The sequence below is a fragment of the Tupaia chinensis genome, unplaced genomic scaffold (genome assembly GCF_000334495.1).
Source record: "Tupaia chinensis unplaced genomic scaffold, TupChi_1.0 Scaffold143836_1, whole genome shotgun sequence".
Classification (NCBI taxonomy): Eukaryota; Metazoa; Chordata; class Mammalia; order Scandentia; family Tupaiidae; genus Tupaia; species Tupaia belangeri.
Window position 1 is genome coordinate 1269972 of NW_006203686.1, and position 17523 is coordinate 1287494.

Sequence of the window (17523 nt, forward strand, 5' to 3'; positions counted from 1 at the left end):
CCTATCGGGAACTTGGGCACGCATGCACATGTGCCCAGCGCGAGTTTTAAGCCACCGGATCCAGGACGCAAATCGCGGTCGACTACATGGGAATCCAGTGACATAGCCATTACGCTAACTGCTGGTCCCTAAAATAATTCTTAATAAGAGGGGGGTGTAATTATCAAGAGATTAAGAGAGCAGAGTATTTAAATTTTTTTAAAAAATATCTATATTATGATGAAAACTCGTATGGACTTTCTCACTCACATCTAATGGACATCCTGCTGTCTGAGGAACTGACTGCTCTGGGCGTGATGCAGCTTTGCTCAGATCCTAGTGTTCCTTGTTATCAAATTCCTCATCAGTTTCCATCTGCCCATCTTATGCTTGCATGTGGTCTTTGAGTTTCTAGGTTTGGTCCTCTGGATTATCTTGCCCCTGAAGGAGGTGAGACTGGGGCAGTGTTGATGACCTTGCAGGTGTGTCACAATGAGAAGAGGGGCAGAGCGAAAACATTTTATGTGCGTGGTGGTTGAGGAGGGGCTGCCCTCTGAGGCCAGCACTGACCGTTTGGTAGTGACTGAGTGCCTATGAATTGATTCTGACACTCTCCAAAATGGAAATTTAAAGAAAGGTAAGCTTATAATGCTATTACCTAAAAGGAAGACTCTGGAAAGTCCCTTTTTGGGGACAGCCTAGTGGGAGATGGGGAGCTACATAAAGAATGACAATATTAACAAAAACCTGGCCCTATTTTCTCTCTCCTAACCTTTGGTCTTAAGGAGATTCAGCAAGATCCCCATTAATCTCTTTAACCTCAGGGAACCAGCAGTTAGCGTAATGGCTATGTCACTGGACTCCCACATAGTCGGCCGCAGTTCGCGTCCTAGACGTGGTGGTTTAAAACTCACGCCGGGCGCGTGTGCGTGCGTGCCCAAGATCCCGAGAGGAGAATGGAGGAGAAGGGATTGCAGCGTGACCATCCCCCCTGGGGGGTGATTTCTCGCTTTCTGTCTCTATGTCTCTCTCTGTCTGTCTGGCGAGTGCACACGCCCTATAGTGAAAATCTCTCCCCAAAAAAAAAAATCTCTTTAACCCCTACAAACTCCAACTCTATAAACTTCAACTTTTAGGACCAGATTTCTCATGTAAGACATGCAGGGCTTTTGCATCCCTTATATTCATAGGTGTTTACAGACAAGCAACAGTTCCAACTGATACTTTTGAGAGGAGGAAAGGCAGCGAACAAATAGTATTCTTTTTTAGTTCCCTTATTTGCTCACTGCTCATGTGCCAGGAAAACTATTAGTGCATGATATTAATGTTTTTCATATTAAAAATCTTTTGTTGGGGGGGACATAGTGGTTAAGGTGCTGGACTGCTACATGGCACGTGTGTGTGTGCATGCTCAAAATCCCAGGAGGAGAGTGGAGGAGAAACGACTGTGACGTGTCCTCCCCCGAAGGGCGATTTCTCACTTTTCCCTCTCTGTCTCTCTCCAGTGAGCACACATGCCCTATGGCAAAAACTCTAAAAATATTTTTTTAATTAAAAGAAAAAAACTTTTTTAAAAGTGGCTTTTGCCCTCCTCACGTAGAGAGCTCTTTTTCTTTTAGTCTTTTCTCTTTGTGATTTTCTGCCTTTTTCTAATCCTTCTAGTAATTCAAGAAGCATTTTCCAGATAGTCTTACAAATTTCCCTGGCCGTGGGGATGAGGTTGGTGTGCAGGGACAGTGTGGGGAGGTAACTATGTCACGTTCCAAGCTGCTGTGCTTTCTTTCTGACCTTTCCGAAGACCTTCAGGGAAGTTTTCTCCTAGTTTGGTACCAAAAGTTTGAGCCAGCCTGACCTCCTGCCCTTCTTGTATATGTTTACCAAATGAACAGCCAGAAATGGCTTTGAGTTTCAGTCTGGAATCTGGAATCATTCTGATTCCATTTTGTTCACCGGGTTAATAAATACCTTGCATGGTGTCTCTTAATTCTTTCTTGACACTTGGAAATGTGTTTGTGGGACGTGAGTGGCATGGGGAAAACAAAGTGCTTAGCCTAGGACTCGTACGATTGATTTGGACTCAGTTTCGGAGCTCAGAGTGTACGCATACTTGGCTCGAATATGCCTTTTTTCACTTCACTTAAGAGCAGCCAAGGAATTACTGTCCTATTATTCAGCTGAAGACAACTTCTAGGCAGCCAGTAAGTGGACAATGCCAATTTCTAGCCCAGCCTTGGAGTTAGGTTTTAGATGACAGATGCACGATCCTTATCCCCTGACCTCAGCACCGTGGATGGGTAGCTGATGGCCGTCCCTCTAGCAGAGTTACTGAGTGGCCACTGGTGCCAGGCATCTGGCGAGGCAGTGAGGACCCAGAGGTTTTCGCCAGCTACACCCTGGTCCTCACGGACTTGGCAGCCCTTAGCACCCCAGCTACTGTAGACATCATGATAGTCTCGCCCTCCTTCCAACGGCCCACATGCACCCCCAGCTCCTCATCTTAGTGCCCCAGGAACTCAGTCACTTGGACACATGGGCTGAGAATATTGTCACCCTGATTATGAAGCAGAGATGAGAAAGGTGAGGTGACAGTGTCATGGGATATGTGCCACGAGAGCCTTCTGCCCCAGGTGTTGTGGGGAGAAGGCTGCTTTGCTCAGGCTGGGCATGCTATTGTGGGTGAGACTTGAAAGAGGGGTGCTTGGGAGGGCATGATTGGCTGAGAAAAGAAGGATAGCTCCCCCCGGGAGAGTTAACTCTGAGGGGGACTCTCCTCAGTCTGATACAATGAGGGTCAATTTGGCAGGAGACGTCACAAAACCGTGGAGGGAGGGCTTTATGGAGAAACCCAGGGAAAGAATTGAGACTTCATCTTGGAAGTGATTGGACCATACTGTGAAGGGACTCCACTGTGGTATGATTGGATTACATCATCGATGACAATACCAACCGAAATACTCAAGGTTGCTTACTTGGTACCAAGAACTGTGTTAAATCCATTTCGTGTGTGATCTTACACCGTTATACCTCCCCAGATGTATTCATTGATACTGATTTTGACTGGACAGATGTCTCTTTTTAAGTCTAGAAATGTTAAATTGTTTTTAGAAAATAGAGAGTCATAGGATAGTATAAAAGACAAAACTGAAAACGTATGTTGTGACCTATTACTGAAGTTCTAATGTATTTTCTTCCTGTCTTTTCCTTCTATGTTTTGTTTCTTATATACTAAACTTTGCGTTTGGGTATATCTGTGGGTTTGTAAGCAGTGATACGGAGAGGTCCCTGTCCCCTTTACTCCATTTCTCCAAGTGATGGGATCTTGTAAACCTAGGGCACATAATCCCAGCTGGGATACAGACACTGAGACAGTCAAGATCCAGAGCATTCTGATCACCACAGGATCCCTCCTGTTGCTGTTTAACAAGTTGTTTTTTCTTCACGAGAAAAAGACTCCTGTAGGGTCTTCATACCATGACCCACCCCCATCTTCAGCCAGCCAAAATCAAGGGCACATGCGTATACTAGGCGTGTACAGTGAGACCTCGGGACGTGAACCCAGGACCTTCCCACGTGGCCTGAGCATCATGGAGCATTGCATTGCTGTTGAGCCACCGTGGCTGGACACCTCTTGCTGCCCTTTTATAGCCACACTTGTTACCCCTGCCTCCACCCGCTCCTTTACCTCTGCCAACCTCCAATCTGTTTTTCATTCGCTATAATTTTGTCATTTCGAGAATGTTGTCTAAATGAACTTGCAAAGCACGTACCCTCATGGGGCTGGCTTTTCAACTGTGGCTGTTACAAAGAAAGCTACCATGGGCATTCGCATGCATGATTTTGTGCAAACATAAGTTTTTCATTTTTAAGATTGAAGTTCTAAATGTATTTTCTTCCTGTCTTTTCCTTCTGTGTCTTTTTTATATTAAACTGCATTTGAATATAACAGTGGATTCACATACATCTGTTAGCAGTAATGGACAATTGTACCCTTGTATATTTGAAACTAAGGGGCCAGCAGGTGGTGTGGTGGTCAAGGTGCTGGACTCCCACATAGTCGATTGTGGATTAAGTGTGTGTGTGTGTGTGTGTGTGTGTGTGTGTGTGTGTTAGTGTGTTAGCCATTCCTTCCACTTGTGACAGTGCATTGTAACAGTGAACTTTTCCCTTAAATTCATTCAGAGCATTTGTCACCCGTGTATTATCTAGGCGGGTTTGTTACATTTGTCACCGTTTGCCATGTGGCAGAGCCCTTGTGTCTCCAGTGGCAGGTGTGTCACTTGCTAATTAGCTTCCGGGGGGTGGGGGGGAGTTTAGACTGCTCAGACTCCTAATCCTATCAGTCTGCCTGCCTGCAAAGCCTGAGAGTCAATCAGGGAAGTTTGAGATGGGTAGTTAAGGCTTGTTCTGGGGCTGCTCTGTCAGTGACTTTATTGTATTGTGCATATCACTCTGATGCTTTTTTTTGGTAGGGGGTGAAGTTTATTTTTTTCATGAGGCAGAGTGAGGGAAAGGCAAACAGATAAACAGTCTCAGCCTAATCCTCCCCCAGCCTTCCCAGCCAGCAAGGATAGTGGGCAAGCCACATGGTGTGCGTAGGTTGACCAGGAACCCGACTTGCGATCTTCACGTAGGCCAGCGTTCCTTGAGCTGGTGTCACTGCTGCACCACCCAGCCAGCCCTCCTTGCTGATGCAGTGCTGGCCTATTATAGAGACACATGAAAGCAGGAAGCAGCCCTCCATTGTGAGGACAACAGTGTTTGGAGTGATTGCTTGTAGAAGAAATTAAGAACTTTGCTTTTCTGTAGTGTGTCTAGAAAGTTGGTTTCATTGAATGGCACTTTGCAGTATGATTTAAGCTTCATGTCTTATGTCTAGGAAAGCAATTTTTGGGGCCAGCCCCACAGCCTCGTGGGTAAGTGAGCCAGATCCTACATAGTCAACTATGGTTCAAATCCCGGCCTTGACAGCTTGAAGAACAGGTCGGGAGCGAGTGAGTTCATGCCCCAAATCCCAATAGGATGGAGAGCTGGAGGAGAAGGGATCGTGGCATTACCACGCCCCATTGAGAAAGTTTTTACCCTCCCTCCTTTCCTCTGTCTTTCTTTTTCTCTCTCTCTCCACCCTCCTCTTCCCCTTTGTCTCTCTCTGGTAAGCATACGTACCTTCTGACAATAAAGAAAAAGGGGAGGAGGAAAGAAAAACAGTCTGTGTTCTGAGTGGTATTACAGTTTCCAAAATGATGAGCAGAGAGAGAAGCAGCTTCCCCTCCTTAACTGCATATGTGGTTCTTGGGTCCCACAAGTCAGAGACACAAGCACCCCCACACCCTATCCCAGCCTCTCAACAACACGGATGCCCCACACTGTCTTGTTCCTGCACCTGCTGCCTTCCTGTGCAACTGTCTGTCTGTGGGTTACCTCCCAGTGTACCTGGAGAATTTCCTCCATTACAGCCTCCACAACTCTTGTCAGGATCACCTGTTGATGTTTCAGAGGACTCTAAAGCTCTTTCAAGAGAGGTGCCGTTTAATTCACCATCAGACTCCCAGGGTCTTGCTCCCAGTCCGGCATGAATGGCTAAGGGAACTAACGAGAGTACGTACATGAAAGCTAACGGAGAATGAGAGCACGACTAGTACACAGGAGGGTGTTGCAGAATGGGCACTTCCTTTCTCTCTTCCTCCCCTGCTTTCTCACTCCAGGGACCAGGAGTCCTTTGGCGCCCTCTTCAGTGCTCTTAACCTGGCCTTAGGCCATCTCTTTGCTCTTGTATTGACGACTTAGTCGCCCCTTGCTCCCCCGACTACAGTCACTTTAGGAGAGGAACAACTAGAGAATGTAGGCGGAGTAGCTGGGTGACCAGGCTCTGGAGGTGGCATCAACTGATTTCTCAGCGACTCTGCCTGAGAGATGGCAATACCTTCCTTGTGTACATTTGAAAATCAACTCAGACGTTGTAGAACGTGCCCAGAGACTTGGCCAGTGGGAGACAGAGCTGAAATGCAAAAGGCTGTGTTTGAACAGGTGTCCCTATGAACGGACCGACTCCACCAGCCATGCTTTTCTGCTGCATCAAGAATTGAATGCTACTTGTGTTGAGTGCTGTTGGGAAGGTTCCCTAACTTCTCTGATCCTCTGTGAATTTTTTCTTTTAAAAAATGGGCAACAGTGTGTTTGAAGCATGTGGTATAAAGGTTAAGGCACTGGATCCCCCATGGCCAGCTTCATGGTTCAAGTCCCAGAACTGGTGGCTCGAGAATTACACTGGTGCAAGTGTACACACACACATGCCCAGAATCCTGAGAGGAGAATGGAGAAGGGATTGCAATGTGGCCATCCCCCTTGGGAGGGAAGGGGTGATTTCTCACGTTCTCTTTGTCTCTCTCTAGTGAGTGCACACACCCTGTAGCAAAATCTTAAAACAACAGCAGTATTTTATTTCCTTCTGGGAATCAGTATAATCAGATAATATAAACAGTGCCTGATGTCTGCAGAAAACACTTAGTAAGTGCCTGATCCTGGCTCTCTTTCTATTTTGTCTTGGTATGCGAATGCTACCTTGGACATTAAAAACCCGATGACAAGTGAAATGCCTTAATCTTACAAACTAGTGTGATTCTTTGAAAAAGAAAAGAGCAATCTCTGTTTTATCTATATTTGGTAGTTGGTTATGTAACAAACTCACCCCAGGGAGGTTATCTTTATTTACATAAAGATAATTTTAACCCCTTGTGCCATAGTATTGAGAATCTGGGACGAGTCGGGGCCAACCATGGCACGCTGTCATTGTTACTCTGCACAGTGGGAGTGTGAGCAGCTGTCAGATTGCTTTTGCTTAGATTCCCACGTAACTTTCCAGTGGACTTCACATTTCGTGCCCCAGATACTTTCCCCAGTTTCCTGAGGCAGCAGCAAAAACAACAGGGCAAGGCAGATTTTTGTGAAGTAGGTCACATCCTAGCACTGCACAGGTGATGTTCCTGTTGTGCGGCGTAGAGGAGCATGATAAAACTGTGCATTGCAGACCAACCTGTGGCACAGCAGAAACACAAGGCTCTGCAGTGCTGGACCCACATGGGAAGGTCCTGGGTTCGCATCCCAGGGCCTCCCTGAGCACACCAGGTGCATGCACATGCTCAGGATCCAGGCTAGCCGGGGCCAGGGATGGATTCAAGCATGAAGAAATGCTGGAGGCTGAAACCCAGCCCCTGAGTGGCTCTATCTCTTTGTCATGAAATAAACACAAACAAGCTTTTTAAAAAAACATGAGTAACTTAGGGAATGCAGAGCGATCATGTTGCTTGAGAGAACACACAGCAGCCTCCGCGTAGAGCCAGAAGCTCAGTTTTGTTTACATGATTGCTTGTTTTAGCCACAGGCAGCAAGCGTCTTAACAGCCTTTGTCATTGGTCATGACTAATTCATGAATTAATGAGCCGATAAAGAAAGAGAGAAGGAAAATGAGAGCATCCCTCTAAACATTGCAGAATACCAGGAAAGATTTAAACCGGGCCAGTCCAATTTGTACAAAGGGATTAAAACAGGAAGAAAAGGTCCAGTAGTTTTTCATCAGGTAGCTCACAGCGCACAGTTGTCATAAAAGTGTGGACCCACACTGCCCCCTCCTTCTGCTCCTTCCCTTCTGCACGGCCAGTGTGCACGCCCTTATCTGAAGAGCCTGAGCCACTCATCTAAGTTCCTTAAGCCTCTTGACTATTTCCTTATAGAACGTTCTACATTGTTCTTCTATTATGTCTCCCCCCCCCATGGGAAATAGTGAACTTTTATTGGGCTACCATGGGTGGCAATCACTGTGACTTTTACATATATTATTTTTTTAGTCTTTAGAGTAGTTCTGTAGTAGTAGTATTTTCGTTTTCATCCCTCTTTTATAGAAAATTGCAGGCCAGAGAGATGAAGTATCTTGCTCATTGTCCCTGAACTACAAGCCAGGTTCGGTCCCTCTTCCCATCCTGCCCATTTATATATGTTACTCTCATTCTGAGGGTCAAGGCCATTAACCCATAATGTATTGAGTACATACAGTGAGCCAAGACTGGGCACCGTGTGAGGCTGGAGCCACACAAGAGGTCCAGGTTGGGTTCTCAGGCCATGCTAAGCAGGCCTGGAATGGTTGTGTGTGTGTGTGTGTGTGTGTGTGTGTGTGTGTGTGTGTGTGCTGTGGTCCTGGTTTATTGAGGGGCTGGGGCAAGGGCAATTTGAGATGACAAGACCTTGTCAAAAATCTCTCCCTCCTTCTCTCACTTTCCCTCTCTTCCTCTCTATTAAAAGAAAAGAAGAAGAAGGGCCAGCAGATGGTGTAATAGTTATGTTGCTGGACTCCCACGAAGACAACCACAGTTAGAGTCCTGGACCTTGTGGCTTAAAACTCACACCAGGCGCATGTGCATGTATACGTGCCCAGGATCCCAAGAGCCAGACTGGAGGAGAAGTGATTGCAGCTTGGCCATCCCCCTTCAGGGGTGATTTCTTGGGGGGTGATTTATTGCTTTATGTCTCTCTGGCAAACACACATGCCCTATAGCAAAAATCTCTCTCTTAAAAGAAGAAGAAGAAAATAATTCTATTCTTTAGACTTAGAAGTTTTCTTCCTGCTGTTTAGGATAATCTTACACAACTAAATTGGTGCACATGGAGAAGAGTCAAGAGACTATAAAATTTTTAAAATAAAATGGTGGATCTTATTAATGCTTTGAAATCGTTACAGATTAAATCAGGTGTTTATTCAACCAGTAATGCGTTAAGGCACAAGAATGCAGGGACTAGTTCTGTTTCTGACTTTCATAGAGTCCTCCTTTGATGTTGTTAACCTATCAGTGAGAGGTGGTCCCCAAAGACCTGATAGAAAATAACCTATCTTGATACCCCTCAGTTCCTCCTTACTTTCATTTATGTGTTTTCAGACATTCATCACCCTTTGTAATATTACACATTGATTTGAATATTTGTTTTTTATCTCCTCCCACTGAACTGCTAGAATGTAAGCTCTATATTCCCTAATGCCTTGGGCATAGCAAGAGAAAAGATATTTGCTTGAATGAATGAATTCTCCAAATTTTTAGCATCTTCTGTATGCTTGATTCTGTCTTAAGATCTTTGCAAACTTTAAAGAACCTTCCCAGGGGGAGTTGGTTCTCCTACACAGCCACCATCCTGTATCTTGACACAGTGTGTCTTTTTTGTTTGTTTTTTTCTGTTCATAACTTCCTGTTTTAACTGTTCTTTCCCATCATGATTCTGTCTCCCTGAAGTCAGGTGTAGTGGTATTTTCAGTTCTGATTCCCCACTCCTGAAATGGGCATGTAGCTGTGTTTTGTTTTGTTTTTTAAAGAAATTTTTGCTATAAGGGCACATACACTTGCCAGAGAGACAGAGAAACAGAAAGTGAGAAATCAGTAACCAGGGAAAATGACCATGCTGCAGTCCCTTATCCTCCATCCTCCTCTTGGAATTTTAGCCATGCATACACAGGCGCCCAGTGTGAGTTTTAAGTTGCCGGGTCCAGGATGTGAACTGTGGTCGACTGCATGGTAGTCCAGTGATGTAACCATCTGCTGGTCCCACGTGCCTATGTTTTGTACATAAATGTATTCCTAAAAATATATGAGAAAGTTAAATATATGAAGGTGGGACACTCTATTTATAGGTCATAGCCATTTTTCAAATGACCATGTGCCCAGATCTGTGCTGTTTACTTGGGCTCACGCGTTGTCTTGCTATCCTAATGTACTGAAAAAGACAAGGCAATGTTTACATATAACATAGATAATTTAATGTGTGTGTATACACATACATATAAATAGAGACACTATATATATTATAAATATGAAGAAGGTCTTCAGAAAGTTCTTGGAAAATGTATATTATGAAAAAATATGTGTGGATTTTAAAATTTTCTGGAACCCAACAAACCCATACTTTAATTACATCTTTCCACAAACTTTTAATGTACCCTTGCTGTTTTCTTTTCATGGTGTGTGTGTGTGTGTGTCCAGTTATATTAAAAGATTATTTTCACAATGCAGAATCAATATAAATACAGATAAAAGAATTAATACTCTAAATTATTTCTAACTTCAAAGTCTGGATTTCCTATTCTACTCAGAATGGCAGTTGGTAGAAAAAGTCATTTGTCCTCACATAGGGAGGACTCTGATGGGGAGTGGCAGGAAATTGAGCAGAAAATGGCTGATCTGGCTTCCATGCCCAGCCTTCTTCTAGAAGAAACTTCTGGAGGGGACTTGAGTTTGTTGGCAAGAGCTCGGAGCCAAAGGTGAGGTGAGGCCCTCGAGGTGTGTATGGTAACTGGGGGATGATAAAACCTTCTTTATACGGCTCTGTGGCCAGAAGTAGACCATACGAACCGGGTCTACCTCTGTCTGCCTTTATCAAGTACACTGCCAGGTGTGGTGTTTCCAGAAAAACTACTTTTTTTGGCATCACGGAAATGCAGGAGGGAAAAGTAGAAAAAAACAATTTTGGCTGTTTAGGGGTTTTCTGGGTGGCCCCAAGGCTTAAGTCTACTTCTTGTAACTTTTCTTTCATGATGTTTACAACTTAAAATTCAAAGTCATGGCTGGCCGCATGACCTGGTGGTTAAGGGAGCTGGATCCCACATGGTCAACAATGTAGTTTGAATCCTGGCCTCAGTAGTTTGAAAAGCACGTCAGGTGCATGTGTGTGTGCACCCAAAATCCTGAAAGAAGGAAGAAATAGGAGAAGGATTGCATTGTGACCTTGGGGGTACTTCCTCACTTTCCCTCTCTCTCTGCCTTTCTGGCAAGTGCATATGTCCTCTGGCAAAGAGAACAGGAAAAAACAATACAGAAATCCACGTCATGCCTGCATGTTGTGTGTTTCTTCTCTCTTGAATTCTTTTGTGCCCTTTTCTTTGGTACCTTGTTACTCTGGGTGTGGCACACTGCACCCTGCATTCCTTCAGGGGGCCCAGGCTCTGGCCAGCCCTGTGGGGCTCACGTGGCAGGGCTGGCCATTGGTCCTGAAGTGGGGCCACTGGGCTGTCTCATCTCCTGTTGATGTCTGTGCCCAGGAAGCAGCTGGGGACAGTGGCTATGCCTCAGAAGAGATGGGTGCGTCCCTGCTCTGGCCTCAAGCAGTTTCTCAGACTGGTTTTGACCATGTCTTGTGGTTCATGTGGAAGGGCTGGCAAAAAAATTTTTCCCTAGAAAAATAAAACATGCCATTTGTCATGGCTTATGAAAACCATTGGGTTGGTACTTTTGCACGGCTTACTGTGTCATTCTCTTTTGCAATAACATACCATTTGTTGCCATGTAGGCAGCTGGTCGATATTTTAAAATAGAATCTACAATCAAAAAGTTCTGTAAATACAATTCCAGAAAATCCTTTTGTGTGTACATACTTGCAAGTGTAGTCATGAGAAGGCTGTATGTTTTTTGTGTTATTTACATTCTTTTTTTTTCAACCTCTTGGTGTTTTATTTTACTTAGAGGATGATGATCATGCAAATAGTAGGAAAACTACCAGCTAGTACATGAGTAAATATTGAGTAGATGTTCATAGTGAAATCATTTTACTACATGAATTTGTACGTAAAGCTTATCAAACTTTAGTCAGCCGATAGAGCATGACTTGACATAATTAATCTTATGTCACATAAGTATGATAAAAGAGCACCAAGTAGATGTTGGAAATATAAACTGAATTCAACTATCAAGCCTAGACTATCGGAGTCGCTTTCTGTACATGGTACACCATGGACGTAACACAATTGCTTCCAGTTGTTTGGCATTTGAGGGAAGATAGCCTGTCTAGGAAACAAACCAGATTTACTTTAAATCTGAAAGGGGACTTATTTTGCCTAACGATCACATGTCTGCTGAGGGGAAATAGTGTTTTGGAACATCTTTTTTTTTTTTTTAATGTTTGTTTGTTTATTTATTTATTTTTGGAGAGGTTTTTGCTATAGGGCGCGTGCACTCGCCAGACAGACAGAGAGAGACATAGAGACAGAAAGCGAAAAATCACCCCCAAGAGAAGACGGTCACGCCGCAATCCCTTCTCCTCCATTCTCCTCTCGGGATCTTGGGCATGCATGCACACGCGCCTGGCGTGAGTTTTAAGCTACCGGGTCCGGGACATGAACCATGGTCGACTACATGGGAATTCAGCAACATAGCCATTACGCTAACTGCTGGTCCCGTTTTTTTTGTTTTTGTTTTTTTAAGTTTATTCATTGATTTGGTTCATTAGCAAAAGGGAAAGAATCATAGAGATACAGCACCCCAAAAGGGTCTTGAGGTCATGACTCACCTCCAGTTTTCAACCAGTCCTAGATCATGGGCACATGTATACCCACTGTATTCAGAGAGGTGTCTGGACAAGAACCAGGAACCTTCTTACATGGGATTGCCTCACAGAGCTTTGTGTTTTACTGCTACACGGTTGTGTTTACTTTTGATCGGGTGTGTGGTCCGTTTGTGTAACAGAATGAATTTACATAATATTTAAACTACTTAAAGTCGATATTTAGATAATACTTAAATCAAAGAACCTCATTATGAAGCTTTACAATCGTATGATCCAGTGTGAAATATTTTTTAGAGAAACCAAAATACTGTATTGTAAAAATAGCTAGTTTTCTAATTGGTAATAATTGATTTTAATTGGAGAAATATGCAGAAAAGTGGACTATACATTTATAATTTTGGTGGTTCCCAAAGGATCATTAGTATTTGAATGCATGTCTTTTAGGAACAACTAATGACAGTTTTCAAAATAATTGCATCCCTGGGAATGTATAGGTGATATAAACAAAATGAAAAAGTTGGGTCTCGGTGGCACAGCAATAACACGTTGACATCCTGCAGGGCACACCACATGAAAGGGTCTAGGTTCACATCCAGAGGCCTCCCCGAGCTCCTAGGGTGCGTGTGTCTCATGCTGCAGGTTGGCCGAGGCTGGGGCTGGATCCTGGTGTGAAGACCTTTTCAGGGTGCTCTTTCTCTCTATCTCTCTCACTTATGGAATGAATGAATGAAATGAAATGAAATGGAAAAAAATCTTTACAGTATATTTTTATTGCCCATTTCAGGATCTTTTTGCTGCAGTTGTACCGTTATTGTATGTATTGTATTATCAGTTTGAGAAACTTCTGCAACAATCATTTATGCTAATAATTAAACAATTGAATTTCTTTACCTCTCTCAGGTATTCACCTACAAGCAGAGCACAATTACCCACCAGAAGGTGACGGCTATGCACCCCATGAATGAGGAGGGCGTGGACGACATGGCCTCCTTGACAGAACTGCACGGGGGTTCCATTATGTACAACTTGTTCCAGCGATACAAGAGAAATCAAATCTATGTAAGTTCCACTTGTCATTTGTTTAAAAAAAATCCCTCACATTTTAGTGAATGCTTATTTTTGTTTTCAAAGACTACTTTCTGCCTTTTTGAGACCCTCTAGTTAGCTTAAGTAACACTGCTTTTAAAGGTTTTGCCAAATTAGAAGCTTGGTTTGGTCAGTCGTCTTCTCCTGTGTTAGTCGAACGTGTCCTGTTACAGGAAGATGTCACGCAGTCATGAAATGGCCGGTGAGGCTCACTGAAGCTGAAGGCTTGGTTGGTGTTCAGGGTCATCCAACATAGTCACCTTCCGCTGGGGAAGAATTGAGAAAGAGGGGGAGTTAGATACATGTGGGTTTAATACTTAATTTTCTTCAGCTTAAACAAGAAAGAAAACATATATGTTTATTTGCCTTTTTCCTTATTGGGAAAGTGTCATTTTTGCCAGATTGACCAAATGTTTGCCAGTGTTTTCAGATAGGCCTGCATAAAGAAATTCAGTCACATCATAGTCCTGATATGCTGAGCTTGCTTCCCCTAACTCTATAGATTAAAAGGTTTTCCATATGTTTCTTTGCAAAGGAAATGTTTATACATGTTTACATAAAAGTAGTCATCTATTCTGTTTTGCATGTGCCAGCAGAACATCATTTAGTCCGCTGTTCCCATCTCAAAAAATCTTGCAGACAAGCACCGAACTATTAATACCTCCTTCCTATGGAGTGCCCACCACACAGGTATCCACGATACCACCACGCTGTATTTTTATGAACTTTATGACACTTCCGTGTAACTGTCTGTTTATCCAGCACTTTTCTTGCTAAGTATGTGAAGGGCTTAATTTTGCCTTCCTGAAGCCAAGGACACTACCAGGCGCCTGGAGGTTGCGCAACCAATGTTTGTAAAGTTAATGCCACATGTGTCACAAGCAGCCCATTTAGTCGATAATAAAATGTGAAGCTGCATTTTGAAATTTTTTATTGGTGTATGCCTCTCGTAGGCAAATGTTTCCAAACTCACTCTCTTCTGTCTTTAATAAATGACACACGTTTTTATTTCTTGTTTTCGGCCATCATGAAAAAATAAGTCAATTCGAAGGGGAAAACGACCCAAAGAGTTGGAAAGGCAGAGTTGGTTTTTTTATTTTTTATTTTTGCCAGAGGGCATGTGCCAGTTTTCTTGTCTGAGGACCTGACCAACAGCCAGAGGAGTGTGGAGAGGAGAAAGTACCTCCCGTGGAGGGTGGTTACACCACAATCCTTCTCTTGCATTTCTCTTTGGGGGATTTGGGCATGTGCACACAAGCTAGTATGCTTCTCAAGCCTCTGCGTCTGATACTTGAACTGCATGGTCGTCCATATGGGATGCAGCCACTTTAACCAGGCGACAGGTTGGTCCAAAGCAGAGCATTTTAAAAAGTTTGAAAATTTTGATCTTGGTATAATGATGTTCAACCTGATGGCTAAATTGCCCCGTAAATCCTGTGAATCAGATCTTGGTCTCGTTCCCTGGAATGAAGGTCTTTTTTCTCCCTCTTGAGGGAAAAGCAGGATGTTTGTGCATCCAGGTTGCAGCACAGTTTGGTTAATTATGCCCTTATTTGCCTTTCTCTTGAGAGTTGAGTAATTGCATTGTTATCTGCTGAGCAGCCACCATGCTTTTCCTGTTATCCCTGACGCTATCTGCAGGGGATGCCAGTACCTGCCAGGCTCTACTGGCTCCAGACAAAACCACCACCTGTCAGAAAAGCCACCACCTTTCCATCTTTTATCCTGGCTCCAAGAAATGCTTGTCTGTGTCCTCAAAAGAGAAATCAAATTACTTGAATTGTACCAGACTTATTGCATTAGGTCTCTATTAGTGCCATGACAGAACATCGTCAATATATCAACTTAAAACGTTACGTTTCGTTTCTTTTTCCTTTTCTTTTTTCATGCTAAAGAGTGTGAGCACAAGAGAGAAAGAAAGCACCCCAGGTGGAGCCTGGTCACACTGCACTCTTTTTCCTACAGTTCTCCTTCCTGTCAGGATTCTGGGCACACGTGAGCCTGGTGTGTGTGTGTCAAGTGCTGGGACTTGAACCCTGGTGGGCCATGTGGGGTCCAGCTTCCCCTGCACAGCGCATTACCACTGCCCTCTGGGGCTGGCTCCATGTTTATTTTCTTACAGTCCTATGGGGCAGACGCCCGATGGGGTCTCAGCAGGCTAAAATCAAGATGTGGGCAGGCTGCATCGCTTCATGGGATGAAGCGATGGTCCACCACCTGCTAGTTCTGACCTTCTAACTCAGCTACTTGCAGTTGTAGGACAGAGGTCCTTGTTTTCTTTCCAGCTGTCAATGGAGAGTTGTTCCCAGCTGCTAGAGGCGGTTCACATACCCCGATTCTTGGCCCCCTTACTTAGTCTTCAAAGCTAATAACGAGGGATGGAGTCCCTCTGGTGACTTCAGACCTCTCCTCCTCCTCTCTGTCTTTCTCTCTCTCTGACTGCAGCCAAGAAAGGTTGTCAGCTTTTAAAGACTCGTGTGATTAGACCAAGCCCACCTGGAGAATCTCCCCATCTCAGGGGTCGCATACTTCATCACTCTTGTAAAGTCTGTTTGCTATGAGATGCCACCTAATCTGGGGATGAGCGTGGACATCTTTGGGCAGGGGCCATGATTCTGCCACCATCACTGCTGTCCTTGAGTAGTTGAGAAGGGATCTTTTTGGCATTTTTCCTGTCATGTCAGGATCTTCCAGATTCGTTGCTTTCTGTCCTGGTTGGCAGGTGCCAAGGCAGCTGGTGAGTGGATCTCTCCAGGTAAGGAGTTCGCTGTCCTCTGCTAAGGAGGACTGGGAGTTTTCTCGCCTTGAGGACCATTTTCTTGTCTGAGGACTTGACCAACACCTGGTGAAACTGGTTTTTCTCTAGCCTTTAGCATTCTCCATTGAGCGATTTAAAAACAAAAACAAAACAAGGAAAAGCATTCAGCATAAACAAATCAAAGCAAGCTGCTTTTCTCTACTAATCTGCTCCCTGACTCTGTGTCATATTTTAGTCTTCCTGAACATCTTTTTTTAAAGTTTTTGGTTGTTGTTTGTTTGTAGTTTTTCAGTTTTTTGCTGTAGGGTGCTTGTGCTTGCTGAAGACAGACACACGAAGAGAAAGACGAAAAGTGAGAAATCACTCTTTGAGGGGTGGCCACACCACAGTCCCTTCTCCTTCATTCTCTACAGACTGGGCATGCACACACAGTGCCCAGTGTGATTTCTAAGTTACTGAGTCCAGGACTTAAACCTTGAAGTCGGCCACGTGGGATCTATCCACTTTACCCTCCTTGCTACCTGCTGGCCCTGAATGTTATGTTTCTTTGTTTGTTTGGTTGTTTCTTTTTTTTTTTTTTGAGAGGTTTTTGCTATAGGGTGTGTGCATTCGCCAGAAAGACAAAGACAGAAAGCGAGAAATCACCCCATGTCACAATCCCTTCTCCTTCATTCTCCTCTCAGGATCTTGTGCATGCATGCACATACGCCCGAAGTGAGTTTAAGCTACTGGGTTTGGGACTCAAACTGCAGTCAACTACATGGGAGTCTAGCAACATAGCCATTATACTAACTGCTGGCCCCCTTGAATGTCATGTTTTAAATTGATAGGTGTTTTTAAAGGTCAAGTATAATAATCCTCCACCCCTGGATTTAGCAGGGCTATTTTAAATTAAAAGAAGCAAAAATTTTAGAGATTCAGCCTTTGCATCTTCCCCTTCTTACTCATCTCACACCAACAAGTATGTATTTAGGACTTGAACTGGAGACCATGGTAAGGTCAGAAGAGGCTGTGATGATGTTGCCCCTCGAAGCTCACCAGGTAGTGGGGAGCAGAAACCAAGGCCAGTCACAGCCCAAAGAAGGTCTCATTGAGGGCCATACTGTGTAACACCATCCTAGTTTTGACCCTGTTTATGAGACCTCTGAACCTCACACCTAGTCCCCTTAACTGTCCCTATGGACATGTCCCTGCCCTAAGCTTGTCCTTGAGGGGATAGAGGCTGCACAGATGTTGATGTTAGGGTCCGTGGTTGGCTAGGCTCCGGCCTTGCCACTGGTCCTGCTTGGAGCCAGTGCCCTGGGTGGAGCAGCTCCACTCCTTCCGTGGTACCCGCGACCCTGCCATATGCGCCGACGCTGGGTCTTCTCCCTGGACCTCCCCGCTCT

General features: G+C 44.3%; 1 protein-coding gene across 1 annotated transcript in view; it reads left to right on the forward strand.

Moving 5' to 3' along the window:
- MYO10 (myosin X) overlaps positions 1–17523 on the forward strand; it is a 267646-nt gene that overhangs the window by 107574 nt on the left and 142549 nt on the right. Inside the window, 1 exon segment of the mRNA XM_014582836.2 lies at positions 13192–13350. Coding sequence (XP_014438322.1) covers positions 13192–13350 — 159 coding nt within the window.